This window comes from Gossypium arboreum, chromosome 8 (genome assembly GCF_025698485.1).
Source record: "Gossypium arboreum isolate Shixiya-1 chromosome 8, ASM2569848v2, whole genome shotgun sequence".
In the NCBI taxonomy this organism is placed as follows: Eukaryota; Viridiplantae; Streptophyta; class Magnoliopsida; order Malvales; family Malvaceae; genus Gossypium; species Gossypium arboreum.
Window position 1 is genome coordinate 1,835,991 of NC_069077.1, and position 20,969 is coordinate 1,856,959.

A 20,969-nucleotide genomic window follows, 5' to 3' on the forward strand; every position below is an offset into this window, starting at 1 on the left:
CTTTTCTAAACTTGTATCCAAAGAGAACCTCTTTTCAACGAAACGATCATACCTTTTTCCCTCACATGACCAAGTTGCCTCCGCTCTAAATGAATTGACTTCGACTCCATAACGGACAAAGGGACTTCGATTTCACTAGTCACTGTAGAACCGCCCAGAATGTAAAGACTGACAGTTCTTTTACCTTTAAACAAAATGAAAGCTCCACAAGATACTTTAATGTCGCTCGACTCGATATTGATTATGCATCCTTTCAAGTCTAAAATACTCAACGAGATGAGATTCTTTCGTAAATTAGGCACATACCTTACATCTGAGAGTGTCCTAATCGTCCCATCCTGTATCCTAATTTTAACAGTACCATTGCCAATTTCCTTACTAGATGAATCGTTTCCCATGCACACAACTCCACCTTCAACCGAACTGTACGTGGAGAACCATTCTCTATTGGGACACTGTATGTAGAGAATCTAGGATCCACTCAGACGTAAGCTTGGAGTTATCGCTCATTGACACTAATAAAAAATCATCGCTGCTTTCATCAGCCAAATTAGCACCAACTACATCTTCCTTGTTACTCTCAGCAGCTCTTTTATTTTGTAGTTTATAACAATCTGCTTTGACGTGACCTAACTTTTTTACAATAGCGACACATTTTATCTCGTTTTTTTTATGCTACCAAAACGGAAGCTTACTTATCTGTCTTGCTATCTAAACCAAACTCATTGTCGAGTTTGTCTCTACTCAACAAAGGACCCTTCACATCTTCGAATGAGAGTGTGTCTCTACCATAAATCAGGGTCTCATTGAAAGACTTGTATAAATGGGGTAAAGAGCACAATAATAGCATAACTTGATCTTCATCATCAATATGAACCTCAACGTTCTTTAAATCATTTAAAAGAGTAATGAATTGACTGATGTGATATTTAAAAAGCTAACCTTCGTTCATGCGAAACGTAAATAGACATCGTTTCAACACTAAACAGTTAGCCAGAGACATAGTCGCATAAAGAGTTTCTAACATTTTCCATAAGGCGGATGAGGTTTTCTCCATCAATACCTCATGCAATACCATATTCACGAGGCAGAACAGGATTGCACACAAGGCCTTTTCATAAAGTTTTTCCCATTCAGTTTGATATAGATTCTCAAGCTTTTTCCTAGTAACAACCTTTTTCAAGCCGATTTGAGCTAGAATTGCCATCATCCGAACTTGCCACAGATTAAAATTTGTCTCACCATCAAACTTCTCAATTTCAAATCTTGCTGCTACAATCTCTGAACGGGCTGATCTATAAAAATTGAACTAGCTCTGGTACCACTTGTTGGGATCGACACGATTACGCAACAAGTAAAAAAATAACCAAATAAGTTGAGAAATTGAACACACAAATTTAACATGAAAAAATCCCTCCAAAGAGGATAAAAGCCATGGGCAAAGATAATTTTACTATAATAGCAAAAGAACGATGAGTACAAAAGATGGAGATAAAAACTTTACCCCGAAAACTCAAAAAACAAAGAACCCTCAAAACATAAATACAAAATTCTCTAAATGTGTTATGAATTTTAATCTCTAATAGGTGTATTTTCTAAGGTTGTAAAAGAGCCTATTTATAGGTTAAATTCATAGGTCAAATAATAATAAAATAATCTAGACTAACCAGAGTTTGATTGAAACAAAAATAAAGTTTAATTAAAAGATTATTTGACTGAAATAGGAGTATAAAAAATAATATATTGTCACTTGTTAAAATAAAGCGATTTGACTTTTTTTTAAAAGGTTAATTATCAACTTTAACTAAAAAATAATAAGAGTCAAATAAAAAAATATAAACATTGAGGACTAAATTTGAGATTATCCCATTTTATATTTAAGCCCATATAAGATATCTGATAAATATTATAAATAAATTGCAGCTTTATCATATCACCCAAACCCTAAAAATACCAAGTCAAACCAAATCCAAAACAAACCCCCATTTCTCTAATGTAAAAAAATATCCTTCCTTCCTTCCTTTATTTATTCTTCTTCTTCTTCTTCCCAATGGCTTCTGCTTGTGTTAACAACCTCACCGTCGTCTCAACGGAGACCAATTTCCATCCCACGCCACCTTACTCTCCCTACGTTTCGTCGCCGGAGATTCAAGACACGGCTGCAGGTGGTGATTTTGAGTTCAGACTCGAAGAAGATCCCGTCACTATGCTACCAGCTGATGAACTTTTCTCAGACGGTAAGCTCGTACCTTTACATTTCTCAGCTCCCAAACACCCTCCTCCGGCCAATGTTTCCTCCCTTGAAACACCCAAATCTCGCCGTCGAACGGAACCGGAAGTTTCCGGCAAAGCTTCTAAAGGTTCAAGCAAGTGGAGAGAAATTCTGGGTCTTAGAAAATCAACCCAACAAGACAACACTAATCAAAACCCCAAATCTCTTAAACAATTCCTTAAAAAATCATCTTCATCAACAGCCGAGTCATCACTGAGTCTACCATTGTTGAAGGACAACTCGGATAATCACGACTCAGTCCCAAGACTATCCCTGTCTTCTTCATCTTCCACCCATGAAGATCTCCCAAGGTTATCACTTGATTCTGATAACAACAACAAACCAAGTTTCAGTCCTAACCCTTTTGCTCCTTCTAGAATAAGAATGGTTAAACCCAAACCAAACTCTGCGTCCGACACCATCAACAACAACCAAACACCAGTTGTTACCTCCGCCGGCGGGAACAGAACCAGTGACAGTCCGAGAATGAACTCATCTGGGAAAATCATGTTTCAAAGCTTAGAAAGGAGTTCAAGTAGTCCAAGTAGCTTTAATGGTGGTCGTCCAAAGCTTAAACAAAGAGGGATTGAAAGATCATATTCAGCTAACGTTAGGGTGAGTCCAGTTCTGAATGTTTTTGGGTTCTTTTCATCTTCTTCACCACAAAAGAACACAAATGGTGGAAGAAACAAAACTAAATGACTGGTCTGGTAATAATAACTTAAAGCTTTTTCCCTCTAAGCATTAATTAATGGCAGTAGTAAGTAACCTTTTTAACATTTTCATGTGAAAAATTTGTAGCATTTTAGATGTATATATGCATTTTTTTTAATGTTTATGATTGTTTTTTTTAATGAATCTGATATGGGATCTCTCTGGTTTTTTACTGTTTCTTTCTTTTGACAAACTGTTGATGAGTTTGAGGGTTGAATGGATCTTTGTGGGTTTGTGGTACACGCGCGGAAAATGCGCGTTTGATCAGGATTTTTCGGTCTTTGACCAGATTCATTTTGAGCTTATTAATCTGTCTCTTTCAATGAACTAACTTTTATTTAATACTTATTGTAGCAATAGATTCAAATGCGTAATAATTTTTGGGTAAATTGCACTCAAGTCACTGAAGTATTTCAAAGTTTCTATTCGGGTTAACTATGTTTTTCTTTTGAAATCTACTTGGTGAATAGTGAGAGTAATCGATTTATTTGGTAGAATTTTTTCCGAATAGACTTTTAACATTACAAAATTGATCCAACTGATTTTAGTTGAGAAAATCGATTAAATTAAATTGACTTTGATTCGGTTAGTTTACCGATCTTGGGTTATTGGGTTGAGTTTAGGGTTATTGTATTGATTTGATATGATTATATATTTATTATATATTATAAAATATAAATATATTTTAAATATTTTAAAAATGATAGGAAAATAAGTTGATTTTTTTCGATCGATTTGATTCTAGAATTTAAAAATTAATAACCAACCAAATTAATCAATAAATTGAGGTCAAAATTGACCAATTTGCCCCACCTGACTAACTTTAAATTGAAAAAATCAAAGCGATCATTTTTTTTAGAGTAGAAGAATTAAATTTAAGTTGACCTGGCGGTTAATGTTGAAAATCAATAAAGAAATCTGTTTGAATTTTTGTTCATAAATTGGCAACGCTCACAGCTATTTCATAAAAATAAATTAAACTATAAAAGAGAAAGAAAATGAGTGGCTTCGATTGATGCACGTAATATAAGTAGAGAAGACCATTCAATTATGATGATTTTAATAGCTCAATAATTCGATGCATATTAATTATCACTTAATTAACATATTAGAGTTAATTATGTTAATCAACTATTGTTTTGAATGGTGTTACTTTGGATTAATTACATAAACTTAACTATATTGTGTTATGTTAAAATGCATTAATTATAATTTGAAAATTTTCTATAATAATATTTGAATCGATAAGCTAATATATTTTAATTATATTCAGTAATTCAAATAAAAAATTATTTTATGTTAATTACTGCAATTAAAATACAAAATCTACAAAATTAGTTAAATATTAAACATATAAACTAACATGCACCGTATGTGACATTAGAAATTAGTATGTATAAAATAAGGATGTCAATTCTATACTAGTGCATATTGGCTCATATCAGTAGGTACAAATTTCTAATATTTTAAATTAAATTTTTATAATTTTTATCTTAACTATTTTTTCTTTTAATTACAATTAAAATAAAATATAATCATTTAATTAAGTTTTTCAATATAATTAATAATTTTAAGGTTAATATTTTCATATAAGTATATTTATATGCAAGTAATTTAGCTCTATTTAAATGTGTCCTAAAGCATTAATCTTATTAATTATAATTAATTATATTTTGTTTGTCAAATTAATTAGTATTTAACAATAACAAAATGTGACATCCTAGCTTTTATAAAAATGTTAATATTCATAGCATGTACAAAAATCTACATATATTAAAAAAATCATTATTTTATTATGTTGTAGTTATTATTGGCAATATCATGTTGGTATTTTGGATGATTAACACCATTATCAATTTTATCAACTTAATTTCATTTTAAAAATATAGGGGTTAGCCGATTGAGTTTTAATTTGATTGGTATGAGCATTGTTGTTAATGTAGGAAGATGTGAAATCAATATTGGTGTCGGGACAATTAAAATGCCATATCCCACTATCAAATACTTTTATTCAGTAAAAGTATCATGGAGGCCTTTATATTATAAGTTAAATTTTATTTTTTCTTCTATAAAAAAAAAGGCAAGTTAATCTCTATACCTTAAATCAAAGCTTAATTTTAATAAAGATAAATAGATAAATATTTTAATAGTACATTATACTAACGTATAATGACTAAATTTTAACAATAAAAATAGATAAATATTTTAATAACCTAATGTACAAAGCCTAATTTATTATTTTCTGAATAAAAAGATAATAGAAATTTACTCTTAATACAAAGTCTTCACGGTAAATTTTAAGTTTTACCGTCTTTTAAGTTTTATTTTCCTAGTACCTTATCATAAACCGTGTTGGCCCGAAAAATGGAGCATTGGGGAACGGATCAAAGCCATTTGCAGATTTCAATAAACCGGGCTGAGCAATGGCCCCAAACCCTAAACGCAGAAATTTCAAAAACGAAGAGCTGTGGAAGTGTGAGAATTGAGAAATGGCGAAGCAGTGCAAGTATTCATGCGATACTGCAGCTGAAACCTTGGAATGGATTAAAGCCATTGCTGATTTCATTAAACCTTTCTCTTTCTTAATCAATGCTCACGTTGTCAATTTCTTCAAGGTTAGCTGAAATATATATGAAAGTTACTTTATATTTTTTCAAATTTTAATTAATTAATTAATTAATTAATTAATGTTACTTATTTCAGGATAGGCTATGGGAAGCTGTTGATGAAGATTGGCTTCAATGTCTTAGTAATGAATCTGTTGAAAGTCTTCTCCTTATTCCTTCCGGAATTGTCCAGGTGAATTTGTTTCTTTTTGTCTAATTATGAATTTCATCCTTTTAGTTTATAAAAACTGCGAATCTAATCCCTTTAATTTGTCAGAATTTGATCCTTATACTTTGCGAGAAATGAGATAGTACAGTTGTTAGTAAACATATGAACTTGAACAGCTTATTTTTGCTAATTTGTTGTATATTTAGTTCCTTTACATTGATTTTTGCTAATTGCGAGCACAGAAGTTGCTGAACTGCTAATTTTCTAGTCAGTGATGTAATTGCAAGTTTAAACTCTTCTAGCCAATTGGATTAACGTATCAGTTTTCGTAAACTAAAAGGAGCAAATTCTGACAAATTAGAGTAGAAAAACTAAATTCTTAGTTTTCATAATGTAAAGGATGCAATTCATAATTAAACCACCTTTTTTACTATGATTTTTGTTCATGATAAATTTTAATAATTAATTGTATCTAATTATTTTTTATGGTAGGATCATTGGCCTACTTCGCTTAAGGAGTTCGTTCTTACTTTGAAATCTCTTGTTTATCCTCGCGAACAAGCGGACTTGAAAAAGGTAAATTTCTTGACTTTCTTTAAAAAAGTTTTGTGATTGAGTTTTTGGTATTTGTTTTTCTATTATTATGAAAAAAAAAAAAAGGTTGATACGACATGGGAATTGAAAAGGTTAAAATGCAAAATCATGTTGATGAAGAAATGAGCAAATCAATAAACTGTAGGCTGCATAATTGTTCTTTATGAAAGTAGAATAATTCATTTTATTCTCTAATAAGTGTGTGGTAGGAGTTTTTTTTTTTCTAAAGATACAAATCATGCTGGTTTGTTGTAGGTATTTCCCAACTTTCAGCCAACATCACTGAATAGCGTTCTTGCTCAAGGGATGAATTTAAAGAAGAAACATGAGGTAGTTATTATGTTCAATTTTGGAATTGAAGTCATCTCTTTTTCCCATAAACAATGATGTCCCTATGTGGCATGTGCTGCACAAAAGTGGATATACGAAGTTACTTTATTTTTGTGGTGAACAGGTGGAAGTTCTTTCTGCTATTGTTAGTTCTGTTGCGAGTGCTATGAGAGCTGATGCAGTAATAGATGTTGGTGCTGGTCAGGTGTACATTCCACTCTTTAATCCTCCCCTTCCCAAAGTTTTCCCTTTTATACTTTCTATTTGGATAATGCTGAACTTGGGGCTGTTTAATTTAGTCGAGCTTGCCACAACTCGGAATCTAACAATTAATTGATACAGCCTACAAAAAATGCATCAAAACTGATTTGACCTGTTTTGTTTAATCAAATTGGACTTAATGGATGAGGTCTACACTGCAATAGGTTTATTGTCATCCTGAATGGGGCAGTTTTGTGATGGGCATCACTCTTGATGCAATTATTATGCTGCCTGTTGTATTCATGTTTTGGTCAAAGAGGGTAGAGTTGGGAGTTCTTGATTCGTGATGTCTTTTTTCTCCCTGTAACTTAGCAACTTAACCATGACCTATTGCAGCATTCCCATTCCTTACTTGTTGGCACTTAGTCTCACTGTTGCATTTACCGAACCTCCTGCCATAGTCATATCTGCACAAGATTTTGTGTGACAACTTTTTTTGTGGTCCCAAGTCTTTTATCTTGATGAATCTCAAGCCTTTGACAAAGCCTCTCCAAACTTCAAGGCAAGGCAAAATATCTATGATTTCCTTTTCAAAGTCCATACTTGCTCTGAGGTGACATCAATCTCACTTAATCCTTTGGCGATAGCTTTTCACTCAACCAATTTGACAAGGTGTTGCCTTCATGTGCAACTCAATTACTGATGCTTCCGAGCATCATATTACTTGAAACTTCACATCCTTAGTTTTGGACCTCCCATTGGAATCTGCATCCTTTTGTTGTCTCCGGGAGCAACAAAAGCCTCTTTTCTTCAACCTGCAGCCTACATTGGCTGCTTTTGCCCATTAGTCATTCTTACACACTTAGGCAGGCAAAAGTTTCTATGTATGCATGTATATAATGTGGTCTTGTCTATTTTATTTTTTTCATTCTTTACTTCATATATACGTCTAAATGCTGCTTCAATAATGTTTAGTTGATGTGCACTGGAAAAGATGTTTTAGGATATTTTGAGTTTGACAATGTAGTATTTGGATATTTTTTACGTTTGTTCCTTCAGAACAATGCTTTCTTCTGATTAACGTGACTTTCTAGAGGTATCTTGCACAACCCCTTTGTTCCCTAATATTTTTTCATATTGTTGTTTACTTCACTTGAGACTAGAGATCTGGTTCTTTCTCCTGATTAACATGATTTTCTAGGGTTATCTTGCACAAGTCCTTGCCTTCGAGCACCAGCTTTCTGTAGTTGCGATAGATGCATGTTCCCATCATGGAAAGGTTACAAATGCACGTGCAGAGCGAATCAAGAAACATTACATGGCTCAGATGCGGAAATTTGGGTATGTTAGGGAGCTAAATTCCTTTATCGTATCTTCTTGGGGGTTTATATTTTATTATAAAGACTAATTTGTGCCACCTTCAAAGATGACTACATAAACTTGTGCATGTTTCTCATTTTGATGGCTAGATTATATGAGGGACTGCCTTTAAGAAAAAATTTCCCAACTAAATACCTGGAGTTAATTTGTTCTATTGTGTAAATGGAATGTTATGACTTTATTCACTCTTTTTTATTGGTCGTTAACAAACTCTGTAGTTCTGACAATGATATTTGTTGTCTGAACAAACAAAAAATTTGAGAAAGTTTTGTATATAACTGCTCTTTGTTTTGTTTTTTTTTTTTGTTTGTTTTTTTTTTCCCAATTCCAATTTATCTTCTAATATCAGCGTGGATTTATTTGTCACAATTATGTTTCTAAATTAATTGAACCACTACTTTTACAAGCCTTGCACTTGTTGACAGATTGCACGTTTTTCTGTTAGATCAGGAAACCAGAGATTAAATGTGCCTCAAACAATTACATGTAACATAATGTCCCTAGAAACATTGAAATCCTTGACCACCATGTCGTCGCATAAAGGTGATGTTGAGCAGCCAAAATCGATTGAGCAAGATCTTGAACTTGGGTTGGCAGGCAGAGGGAGTTCCTTGGTTCTGGCTGGCCTTCATGCTTGTGGAGATCTCTCAGTAACAATGCTCAAGTAAGTGTCTAAATATGCTTGTAAGCTATTATTTTCCCTAGCCTTCCTATTAGGATGATTGATAATAATTATAGAGGCTAACTTAAGTCTAAATATTAAATTTGTGCATACAAATTTAATAGATTGACTAGGAAGCACAGACATGGACACACAATATAGGTGCAATACGACAGTCACAGCTACACAGAATTGCTACAAATTTAGTATATGGGTATAATAAGACATGGCAATGAAATATACTTTTTTACACTAGAGGATAAAAGATCTTTTTTTCTGGGTAGAGTTGAGACTTGAGAAGTTGACTTGTATATAATCTATGACTGTGACACTATCAAAAAAAAAAAAAAAAAAAGAAGTTCCAAACATTGTTGTTACTTATCTGGTTGTTCACAACTTTGCTTCAAACCTTCAATGGTCAAATAATTCACATGAGACATTGAAGTTGGTTCAAGGATGATGGCTGAAAAAAAAAAAAGTTGTTTCAAGGATAGCATCTAATGCTGCCATGGAAAAATGTTTAAAAATAGTAACTAATGCGCTTGAGAATATGATTATAGATACAGTGATTTATAGGATACAACAAGGCAGTAGAATGCATTGTTAATGATGGTGGGATGAGTTAGGACTATTTCTCAAGTTTGACAAAGCCTATTCTTGACATTTTAAGGGCTGCTGCTGTTGTTTCTCCATCAATACTCCATATATGACATTGTTAGTCATTGGTTGATCTTATGGAGCCTTTTGTTCTAGGTGGGATCACCAGAACCATTACCCATTACAGAAGACCTTTTAAGATATTATTTGTGTGTATATGAAGGTAATGCTACAAGTCAATGGGTGGTATTAGAAACGGCTAACGGAGGAGGAATGAATAACTAGCATGGCGCTCAAGTTTTTATATGATCCTGACATTGAGTGTTATTGCAAGACGAAAACATGGTGATGCAATTTTCATAAGCTATATTTTTTATATGATCATGACATTGAGAAATATTCATGGAATGGAACAATGGGAATGAAAGACTAAAGTGTCAGCAATGAAAAGGAAATAGTGACATGAGGGTGTTTGGTGGATTTTAACTTTCTTGAAAGAGAAATTCAAGGAGATGAGCAAAATGCTGGTCCTTACGCATATCGGTTGTATTTGATTTCATATTTTTTCAAGTTCTCATACCCACATGTTGCACTCTGTAATTTGATGTTGATTTCTATTCAGATGCAATGTTGGATTATGTATTCATATATTTGAGTATTGTGTCATTATTCAATTAGTACTTGATCTAATAGAATGTTTATGTAATTGATCAGGACCCTTTTAGAGTGTGAAGAAGTTAGAGCAGTTATTGGCATTGGCTGTTGCTACAACTTACTATCTGAAGAAGGGTTTACAAATGCTCAAATTCAATATGGTTTTCCAATGAGTTGTGGTGTAAAAAGTGTTAACTTATCTCTTGGAAAAAGTTCTCGCGATCTTGCTTGTCAGGTATATGTGGATCTTGCTTTCCTTTTACAAGAAATATTAGCAAATGGCAAATGCTAGCAGTTTTTTTTTTTTTTTTTCCTCTTCCTTCCATTAAGCTAAGATTACCTTAAACCAGTATAAGCTGATTTGCAGGTATGTATAAATAACATGTTACTTATTAAAACAGCTAAGCAAATAAAAGTTTGATATTAAGCAGTTCTTTGGTTGCTGAATTTTCCTTTGACTGCTATCGGAAAGAATTGCAACAGTCTGCTTGCTTAATTAGAACCTTGGTAGATTTACAGTGTATTGTTACACAAGAAAAGTGATTCAGTTATTCAGTTTACTAATATTGCTTTTGGTTTACCTTTTTCATCTTTTAAAGATTGAGCTAGTAATAATGTCTAATTTATTTAGAGTGCTGAAAGGTGGAAAAGTTTAGGAAAGGATGCCGGTCTCCACAATTTTGAGCTGCATGCTTTCCGTGCTGCTTTTCAAATGGTACAGGATACATGATTTTATTGTTGGGTTTTCATTATTTTGCTTGCACAATATCAACTAGTTATTCTAATTATCAATAACTTCCGAAGGTTTTGCATAAATATTTCCCTGAAGTTGGAACAAGTCCTTCAATTGGGTGCCAAGGGAAGGCTTTGCGCCGTAAGCAGCAAAGGAAGATAATTGAGTCTGAACTGCAAGCTGAAGAAAGTACTTATTCTGAACTGCCTCAGATGGCTTGTAATATGGATGAGGCTTGCTCTGTCACACACAGTGGGGAATCTGAAGCAGGTACATAATGTTAAGTTTTAGGACAACTAGTTTGTGGCTCTTTTGATAACCTTCCACTCCATCTGTTTTTTCATTCTTTTCATGGTTATGGTAATTGCCTAGTGAAGTTCCTGCATGGAAAAAAACATGGGACAATTTCTTTTCACATGTATTAGATTGGTTGGGAAATTTGAATTATTTATAAGATATTGCAACTTTTCCTTGTGCTGCAGTTAACACTTCAGGCATAAGGTCGGATGTGGATGCCCTATTCACTAAAATGTCCTTGCATACTGGTAGTACATGTGAAAGGACTACGTCTACCGATAAGTATTCACTTTTCGAGAAATTTTGCCAGTCTGGATTATGTCGTCTCGGGCTTAAGCCTTCCGACAATATAAATTTCCATGGCATTTGGAAGGGAGTTGAACCCTATGTCGTATGTCTCTCTTAACTACTTATTACTGTTACCTTTTGGAGTATGTCTGAAATTTAACCTACAGTCACAAATAGTTCATTCTTTTTTAATATAAAAATTTTGATTTAGAATTAATTATCACAATGGCCACTTTGGAATTGCTTTGATAATATGCATATTTGTTAGGGAAACAGGATTATCACAAAATGTTGATCAATTGTTCGATGCACGAATGCAGAGCCTTATTGGGATTTACTGGTCACTTCGTGCTGCTTTTGGGCCTCTCTTGGAAACTCTTATTCTTCTGGATAGATTATTGTTTCTCCAGGAACAAGGTGATGTGTTAGAATCAGTAATGTTACCTATTTTCGATCCAGCAATATCCCCGAGGAACGTCGCCATAATCGCCAAAAAGCCAGATGCAGGCATATCATCACATCATAGTTCAAGATAAGGTAATATTTTTTTGCTTAGAAGACGAGGCATTATAGATTTTTGTCATATGGAAGCAAAAAGGGATCATTTTTGCTTCAAATTAAAAACCAATATACGAAAATGGTATTATTTTCTTACAATAGTTTTGTTAGAAATTTTGTATTTACGATTTTCAAAACATCATTATTTGACTATTTTATGTACAACATGTTAGATGTTCTACTTGATAGTTGTTTTTTTTTATTTTTTGATTAATTAAATGGCTAAAATATGAAAATAGCCCTTGAACTTTATTGCTTTATTTAGATGAAGTCCTTGTACCTTTACTGTAAGCTCTTATTTCAAGTAAAGGTGATTGACATTGTTGCTGTTTCAACAATTTGGATTTTGGGTGTCGGGAGTTTGTGTGTGCTTCATAATTTCATAATACAAAGATAAAAGATTGAAGAAATTTAAATTCCAAATATAAGATTGAAGTCTGGTTATATATTAAAGTGTTGTTAACTCTTCCCGATTCTTTTTAACAGTATAGGGATTCAATTTCTTAATTTAATAATACGACTAATTTGATCACATCCCCAAAATAAAGGGACTTCTTGGATACATTCATCAAAAAAATAAATATCAACACAAATAAGAAAATATAGCATCCAGACATAAATAAAAAGAAAAATAAAATTAATTAAGTATACAGTTGGACTTTAATAAATTAAAAAACATACATTCATCAAAAAATAAATATAACACAAATAAGCAAATATAGCATCCTAATATAAAATTTGATAAAAAATAAAAAATAAATCAAATTAATTAAGTATACATTATGACTTCAATAAATTAAAAAACAAAAATTTAAATTAAATTTGAAATAAGGACAAAATTAAATTAAAGGAAAAGTATGAATTAAGGACTTAAGCGCATAAATTGTAAATTGTAAGAAATGAAACTGAAATTATACGATTTGGTAGAAAATAACGCGAATCCGTGGGTGAAAACAGTGGCCTCAACGTGGTTTTAGTTATTTTAAATATAAGATTTTCTCTTTTCTTTTATGGCATATATTTAAAAAAAACTAAAATACTTCCATGCATATATATATATATATGAAAATTTAAATTAAACACACATATATATATATAATTGAATTTTAATAAATAAAAGAAGAAGTATCAAATTAAATTTTAAAGATGATCGAAAATTAGGACTATGTATGACTCTTAGGCAGTCAAAACAGCTCAAAGCAAGAGAGGGATCTTGCTTTGCTTGGGATCTACCATTACAAATTTATGTTATTATAGTAGTGGGCGTACCGTATGAGTTGTATTGATATAAATGGCCTCTTGTATTGGTACAAATTTACCTAGATCTGAAAATCACCTCAAAATGCATCAGTTTTAATCCCAAACATTTTAAAAACATAATTTGTAAGACCTAAAATTCTTGTTCAAAACATTATTTACACACAACAACAACCTCAACACCACGCACACATACATACTACAACGTTTATTAAATTTAACCACCAAGTTAGATTACTTGACAAGGAAGAAACTACTTATATCCTTGTTTCATTTTTTAACCACGACAAGATTATCACTTAAACACATTCAAACATTATTAGCATAATTATTTACCTTAAATTACAAAGTTATTCGTATTATCTATCGAGAAATCAACATACTAGATTCCAATTACTATTATTATTCCTAGGTGCATGCAATGCACTATTGGAATCAAAAGAGTAGAAATACATGGATTGAGTTGACAAGAGCCTTTGGACGCTATTGAAGAAACAAGAACTTCATTAAACCTAAATATCACCTACACACCAAAACAAAATAAATCTACAACATTAAGCAACGAGCTCAATGGTCTAATATAATTTGAATTCAATATAAGTAACATAATAAGTAAGTAATTACAATATTAATTCATTATACTATTATCTTCTACCAATTTTTTTTTCCTTAGTGTTTTCCTCTAGTTTCATGGTTGATTTCAAGTTTAGAATATTAACTTACCCTCTGGGTTTTACATCTTGATTTTGAATATTACAATTTAGTATATTATTATTCAAGTTTCAATTTCAATACAAGTTATGACATATTTATAACTCAATCTCATATCAATTCGTGTATTATCCACATTGCATCAATATTTTAGTCTCTATTAATCGGATACAAACTTAAATAAGGATACACCCAACACTCTAGAGATCTACTAATATGATGCACCCAGTGCTGAACATGTATATAATATGCCTAGCGCTAAAGAAATTACTCGTTTTATGAAATCTGGCCTTGAAACCAAATTTTTTGACATCAGCTAAGATATAATTGGATTTGAATAAAAAATTAATATATATATATATATATTTATTGATTTGATTATATTTGCTCTTTTTGACATAATGTCTAAAATTATCCAAAGCCCCACCCTAACCTATAAATAGGAAAAAGATATGTTTCAGCATACTTGAACCCACATCCTCCTGCATTGACAACAAGATTTATGTCAGTTGAGTTAAGACTCAATCTAAACAAATAATCATATATTTAATCATGCCAAGTAAGTGAACTTTTCTTTTTTGGTTAAAACCTAGCTATATATATTAGACATGTTAGATTAAATTTCGCTAAATAATTTCTTACATTTCCCTAAATCATATAATTTCCTAAAACAAAGGTTGTTCATACATTTCCAATGGCATACATGCAATAATCTTAAAAGTGTAAAAAACAAAAAAATCAAAACCTTAAAAGCTCAGAAAAAAAAATTCCCTTCAATTCAATCACATGAAAATGGTTTTTAGTCCATACATTTCCATTGGCATACAGGTAATAATCATTTAAGTGTAAAAACAAAAAATCAAATCCTTAAAGCTCAAAAAAAAAAAAAAACCCTTTAATTCAATCACCCAAAAATGGTTTCTAAAAACCATTTTCATGTGATTATTTCTTTTATCTTCGTATCTTTACCATTTTCCTCTATAGCTTTGCATGTTATAACCCCAATAAAAGAATTCAAAATCCTTCCTTCCACAGATCCCTCTTCCTCACATTTCAATTCTATCAACATAAAAGGCCACTACAGCTCTAAAACCAACTCTAATGGTTGCTTCAACAAGATTTACGCGTTCGGAGACTCATATACAGACACCGGAAATGCTCAATTGTTGAACATTTCGAAAAATCTCAAAAAGGGTCAAGAAAAGCCGAATAATGGTTGGTTGCTCATAGATTTCGTTCGTGATGCTCTTAATATATCTTCATTGCCACCGTATAAATCTGTTAACGCAAACTTTAGTTCGGGGGTGAACTTTGCGATGGCGGGGGCAACGGTTTTTACGGAGGAGTTTTTGAGTCAACATAAGATCAATAGCACCCTAATGTGGAAAGATGGTTACCATAGTTTTCAAACACAAATAGAATGGTACAACAAATTTGTTTCGGACATAGCTTGTAAGGGAAAAAACAATGAAAGTTGCAAGGCAGATATGGAGAATAGCCTCTTTTGGGTTGGAGAAACAGGCATTGATGACTATGTTCGTGCTTTACGCTCTAAAGTTTCATTACGGTGGATTAAAGATATGGCTATGGCTCACACCTCCAGACTCCTTGCGGTGAGTATATTTAGGGGATAACGATGCATAGGAGCAATTATGAATATTTTCAAATTCATTGTTGACATAATTTTTCATGACTTCTACTCTAGTTGGTCGTGAATGTTAAAACCCGATTACCATTATTTCTATTGATGTTGTATACATTCAAAATCATCTCATCCTGTGATAATGGAGGGAGATAAGAATAGATATTGCCAAATCCATCACTACTTCATCATAGTTGTCATGCTTTGCTCCACTATCAACACTGTTCCACCATAGATGTGTAATATTGAAAACTATTACCACATTTATGGATATTGGATACATTTACGGACAAAATTAGAAAATCGTTTTGGGAAGGAGCCAAAGATGAATCATAAATTTGGGGAGGGATAAAGTACAAATTTACCATTATACTTACATGAAATTATTTTAAATTAAAATGGAGGGGGTATGGCCATCCCTTACCCCTCTATCTACACGCTCCTAGAAAGATTTTATTCCATCTCACCTCACTTCATTTTGATTTTTATTAATTATTTTTAATCTATTTTAATTTTTAAATTAATTCCTTTAAATTTTTTAAATAATAAAATTATACAATGATTAAATTATACTTTAATCTCTTAAAAATTTTGTACTTTAATTTTAACCCCTAAAATAAATTTCTGACTTTATAACTTAAATCTAGATATAGTCTAATTTAATTTGACCATAAATTTTTTTTACAATTCAAGATAACTCAAGCTCAAAATGAACAAAATCCATAAATGATCCTGACTCGAAATGACACGAGAATTTCCTTTATTTTGTTGCAGACATTGTTGGATAGTGGTGCAAAATACATTGTAGTCGAAGGTCTACCACCATTAGGGTGCTATCCATTTGCCAAATCGGCCCGACATTTCGTGAAAGACGACATGAACTGCAACGCCAAAATCAACAGAGTAACAAAAGCCCACAACCACTACCTCCAAGACATGTTGGAAGGTTTTCGAAGAAGAAAAGGCGCAAACGTATCCATTTCGTACGCCGATTACTTCGATGCATACAAGGTAATCACCGGAAACCTCAATAAATTTGGGTTCGAGGATGCATTCAAAGCATGTTGCGGTCATCACCGCAATAAAATTCTCAACTTTAGCTTCAAAATTTTATGTGGAATGTCGGGTGCCGAAACTTGCCGAGACCCAGATTCTTACATACATTGGGATGGGATTCATCTCACTGAAGCAATGTATCGGCAATTATCTGAGTTTTTCCTCCATGGAAACTTTTGCAAACCTTCTTTTATTCATCTAATTAGGGTAAAGAAAGGTCTACTTCGGGCCTAAATCACCATTTCTTTACCAGCATATGTAACAAATTTATTTCCATTCTTTTAAGTTAATTCAGTTTTGCTTGTAATGTATATTATATATGTTTATAGGTTAAGCTGTTTGTCCAAAATTTAAGAGGGTTTGGATAGGTTCAAAAGTGGGCTTAGGCAAAATAAAGTAAGTCTGTTTAAAGTATGGGTTGAATTCGAGTTTGAACTTAACCTGACTCGACCCATGTAATTTAATGTAAATATTAAAAAAATGTTACAGTGACTATATATAATAATAATATTCAAATTTATTAAATATTTTAATTATGAATGATAGAAAAAATGGGTTTTGTTTTGTTGTGATGAGACGATAAAGATACTTAATTTTTATATTTTTATTTTTCAATTTTAATATATAATTTAATTTTTGTTTATAATATAGATTTTTATTTTTGATATTTTTTATGAATTATATTTTTATTTATTTTTAATATAATTTTTAGATTATGATGTTTTGTGATGTCATTAATGCCATATGTCATAATTCTACTATCACTTGTCTCGGATATAACGTCGTTATAAAAATTACTAATATGATGGACAAAATAAAAATTTGGTTATTAACTTGGGATAAAAAAATTCATAAATATTAACTTAGGAGAATGTAAAAATCAAGGGTTAAATGAGTATTTAAGCAAATTTTCAATTTTATATCGGGAAAATATTTGCTACACTACCAATGGAGTTTTCAAACACCATAAATAGGGTTGAGGTGATGACAGGTATCTCGTAGGACATAGTAAAATTTTAAAAATAAAGTATATTAAAATAATGAAACACGTGACAATTTTTTAACTCTTCTCGTGGAGTTAAAAAAGTACACTGTCAGTACATTAAATACTAACCCTTCCATAATTAATGTTTTATACGTGAGTATTTGGTATCTTGACAATATATTTTTAATTTTTTGAACTTTTACTATAACATATATACACTTGTCACTTGTCATCTCCTCAATCTTGTTTATGGAATTTTAAAATTTCACCAACAATATAATTTATATGAATTTTCTTTTATTAAAAATTTTAAATTTAGACAACTTTATGTAATATAAATTACATAATATATATATATGTATATGTATATTACAAAAAAATTAATATGGGTTGAGCCAAGCTTAAGTCTTGGATGTTTCATAATTTAAACGAGCGCAACATTTTGTCCAATCACAATTTTTTAGCCTCATACTTTTATTTAAACCCATTCGTATTTTAAACAAATTTTAAAACCTAAACAGATAACCTAATTCATATGAATACGTCAAATAATGATATAAGCATAGAAAGTTTATAATAAAGTAGTTATAAATCAACATCTATGAAGAGCATATGCATTTATAAAAGAAAAGTTTGACCACTCTATTATCATCCCATATACAAAGGAATTATAATTTTATTTAAAAATTAATCTAAAATTTCCATCTTCAATTATAATGAATTAGGGCAAATGAAAATTGAGGGTGATTAATGTCATATGATTGCAACTAAGCAACTAACAATTTTAATTAGTTAATCAGATCCACCCAATTTTTATGCTTTAGTTTATAAATTTTTTTTAAAAAAATAAAAGGATTTTCCTTAAAATGCAATCATGTGAGCCTAAATTGCCTTATTTGCTGTGTGAATGTGCAGAATTTTACATCAATCATTGAGTAATGACTTTCAAACTTTCACAAATATTCTAAAATTAAATAACAATTTTTACAACTAATATTTTAAGGTCAAATCAAATGGTTTCCCAAGTCAATACAGGTTGCACAGTTGGAAACTATATTTTTCTTTTTCTTTAAGCCAACGTAATATTGTGTGAATGGTTTAATTATTATTTTAAAAACTTTTATAAATAAAAACATTCTAATTTTTTATTAGAAATATATCTAATACTTTAATTATAATTATTATTACATCCTATTCAGGACTTCTCTCTCTCTCTCTCTCTCTTTTACTATTTTCAGTCACATTAATCCATACATTAATTAAGATATACTTTATTTATTTCTTCAATAATTACACCCATCATCCATTTTGATTGTTTACTTAGATTCCTCTTTAGTAACCATAGCCATCTTAATATATATTTCTTTTAAGAAATATCAAAGAGAAAAAAGGGTTAAACGTGTTGTTTTTTATTGTGATTTCATGTTCCGATCTTATATTTTAATTTAGTTATTTTTATGTCTTATATTTTTGTTATTAATTATATATGTTTAGTTATCTATGTGGACTTGATGATTTGATTAAAAATATTTTATGTCTTGAATTTTTATTGACTAGTTTAGCAATTCGCTAACAATGTTAACATCAAGTACTATAATAAAATCCATATTAATAGTTCAGATACCATATTGAATATTTTTAAAATACAGGTACTATATTAAACATTTTATAAAAATAGAAGTACCAAATGTGATATTATCTCTTTTCATTTTATATTGTAATTCCATTAGCTAAATTAATATCCGGTTAACTCGTTAACTTTTATATTAGTAATAAAAATCAATATGTGGATAGAAAGTTTTTAAAAATATTTTTTTTCAAAATATAGAAGTAATTTTAAATAAATAATTATGTTTTGGTAGTTTAATTTTATATTCAATTTTAAAATAAAAATAATGTCCTTCACTTTTTATTATTATGAATTTAAATTAACTCATGTAAATATAGATAAACTGCAGCACCATCCCCGTTCAAAAATAGGAGCGTACTTTACACTTGCGTAAAATAATCAAACGTGATTGGGTAGTGCTGTTCACGCCCATGAAATAGACAAAGAAGTGAAAGTAGGTAAAAATGTAAAAGATGTGAAAGGGACATAAGGCCAATCACGGAACCGTACAGCATAGGACTACGGTTAAACTGAGCATTGCTACGGTTACTTCATTTAACTCGATATTAATTTTTAAAATTATATATTTCTTAATTTTAATTTTATTAATATAATATTTTATAGTTTTAGATAAAAATAAATATGATAATTTAAATATTTCGTTTAAAAATAATAATTTATTTTAATTTTTAATAAAATAAAAGTAATTTAATATTTTTACTTTAAGTGATGAGTAGCTACTTATCTATTTATCTTATTCAATATTTTTATTAAAATTTTATATTAAGTAAAAAATAAATAAATAAAACACATTTAAAATATTAAGTGATAAGCAGTTTGAATTTGCTATTTCTTTTACATGTAGAATTTTTTTCTTTTCCAATTTCTTTAAGTTATTATTATTTTAAAAATTCAAGTACAATTATAAAAATACATTTAAATAACTATAATCAGATTAATAGCTAGAATATATTCAAATTTTAATTAAAATAAATTTAGATAGGACTCCTTAGAGGTGTTATGGATCAAGTTGATCCGAGGTTTAGTTTTAAAAAACTTTCAAACTTGAGTTCGACTTGTTCAGGTTCGCTTAAAAAGCCAATTTCATCGTTTTAAAAATAAATAAATAAATTTTATTTAAATTTAATTAAAAATATCTGTCGTAACCATTTTTTCAAAATAACGGGAATCGACTTGGATTTTAAAAATAAAAGAACGGGAGTCGCCACCAATCCTTTTTTGACGAGGTGCGATCGGATCACCTCATAAAAGTGGTTGTTTTTAATAAATAGTTTGATTTATTTAAACAACAATTTTGGTCTACGCAAATCAAGAAAACATGTTCGGGAGTCGGTTACGCTCGAGGAAGGATTAGCACCCTCGATACGCCCAAAATTGGTACCTAGTTGATTAATTAGTGTCTTAGTGTCGAAAAATAAAAAAACTTGAAAGAATTTTAAAATACGATCCTTCTTTATAAAAAGCTCAAGTGTTAAAGACCCTCTCGTCTCAAAATATAAAATGTCACACCCAGTAAGTTAGGACTCGACATCTTAAATTTTCGAGAGCAAGCTTGCCTTTTATGAAATCTGTGTATTTTATTAAAAGGGTATTCGATTATTTAGAATAAACGAGAGAAATCGAAACCCAGTAAG

The 20,969-nt window shown here is 30.7% G+C and overlaps 3 protein-coding genes across 4 annotated transcripts; all 3 read left to right on the forward strand.

The window, feature by feature from the left end:
- The first annotated feature begins 1,916 nt into the window (after positions 1–1,916).
- Positions 1,917–3,130, forward strand: LOC108474640 (uncharacterized). The gene has a single exon (XM_017776633.2). The coding sequence runs from the start codon at positions 2,051–2,053 to the stop codon at positions 2,972–2,974; it is 924 nt and encodes a 307-aa protein (XP_017632122.1). The 5' UTR covers positions 1,917–2,050; the 3' UTR covers positions 2,975–3,130.
- A 2,172-nt stretch (positions 3,131–5,302) lies between these two features.
- On the forward strand, positions 5,303–12,292 carry LOC108474441 (uncharacterized). Of its 2 annotated transcripts, none has more exons than XM_017776362.2 (12): positions 5,303–5,601; positions 5,690–5,785; positions 6,254–6,337; positions 6,611–6,685; positions 6,810–6,890; positions 8,088–8,227; positions 8,712–8,930; positions 10,239–10,413; positions 10,810–10,893; positions 10,983–11,181; positions 11,394–11,599; positions 11,765–11,953. In XM_017776362.2, the coding sequence occupies exons 1-12, from the start codon at positions 5,476–5,478 to the stop codon at positions 11,789–11,791; spliced, it is 1,512 nt and encodes a 503-aa protein (XP_017631851.1). In that variant the 5' UTR covers positions 5,303–5,475; the 3' UTR covers positions 11,792–11,953. The 2 variants fall into 2 exon arrangements, with proteins under 2 accessions (XP_017631851.1, XP_017631849.1); XM_017776360.2 differs by having other exon boundaries at positions 5,304–5,601; positions 11,817–12,292.
- Positions 12,293–14,771: 2,479 nt separating this feature from the next.
- On the forward strand, positions 14,772–17,245 carry LOC108475050 (GDSL esterase/lipase At3g48460-like). The gene is made up of 2 exons (XM_017777059.2): positions 14,772–15,635; positions 16,439–17,245. Exons 1-2 carry the CDS (start codon positions 14,937–14,939, stop codon positions 16,952–16,954), a joined length of 1,215 nt encoding a protein of 404 aa, XP_017632548.1. The 5' UTR covers positions 14,772–14,936; the 3' UTR covers positions 16,955–17,245.
- The last annotated feature ends 3,724 nt before the right edge of the window (positions 17,246–20,969 follow it).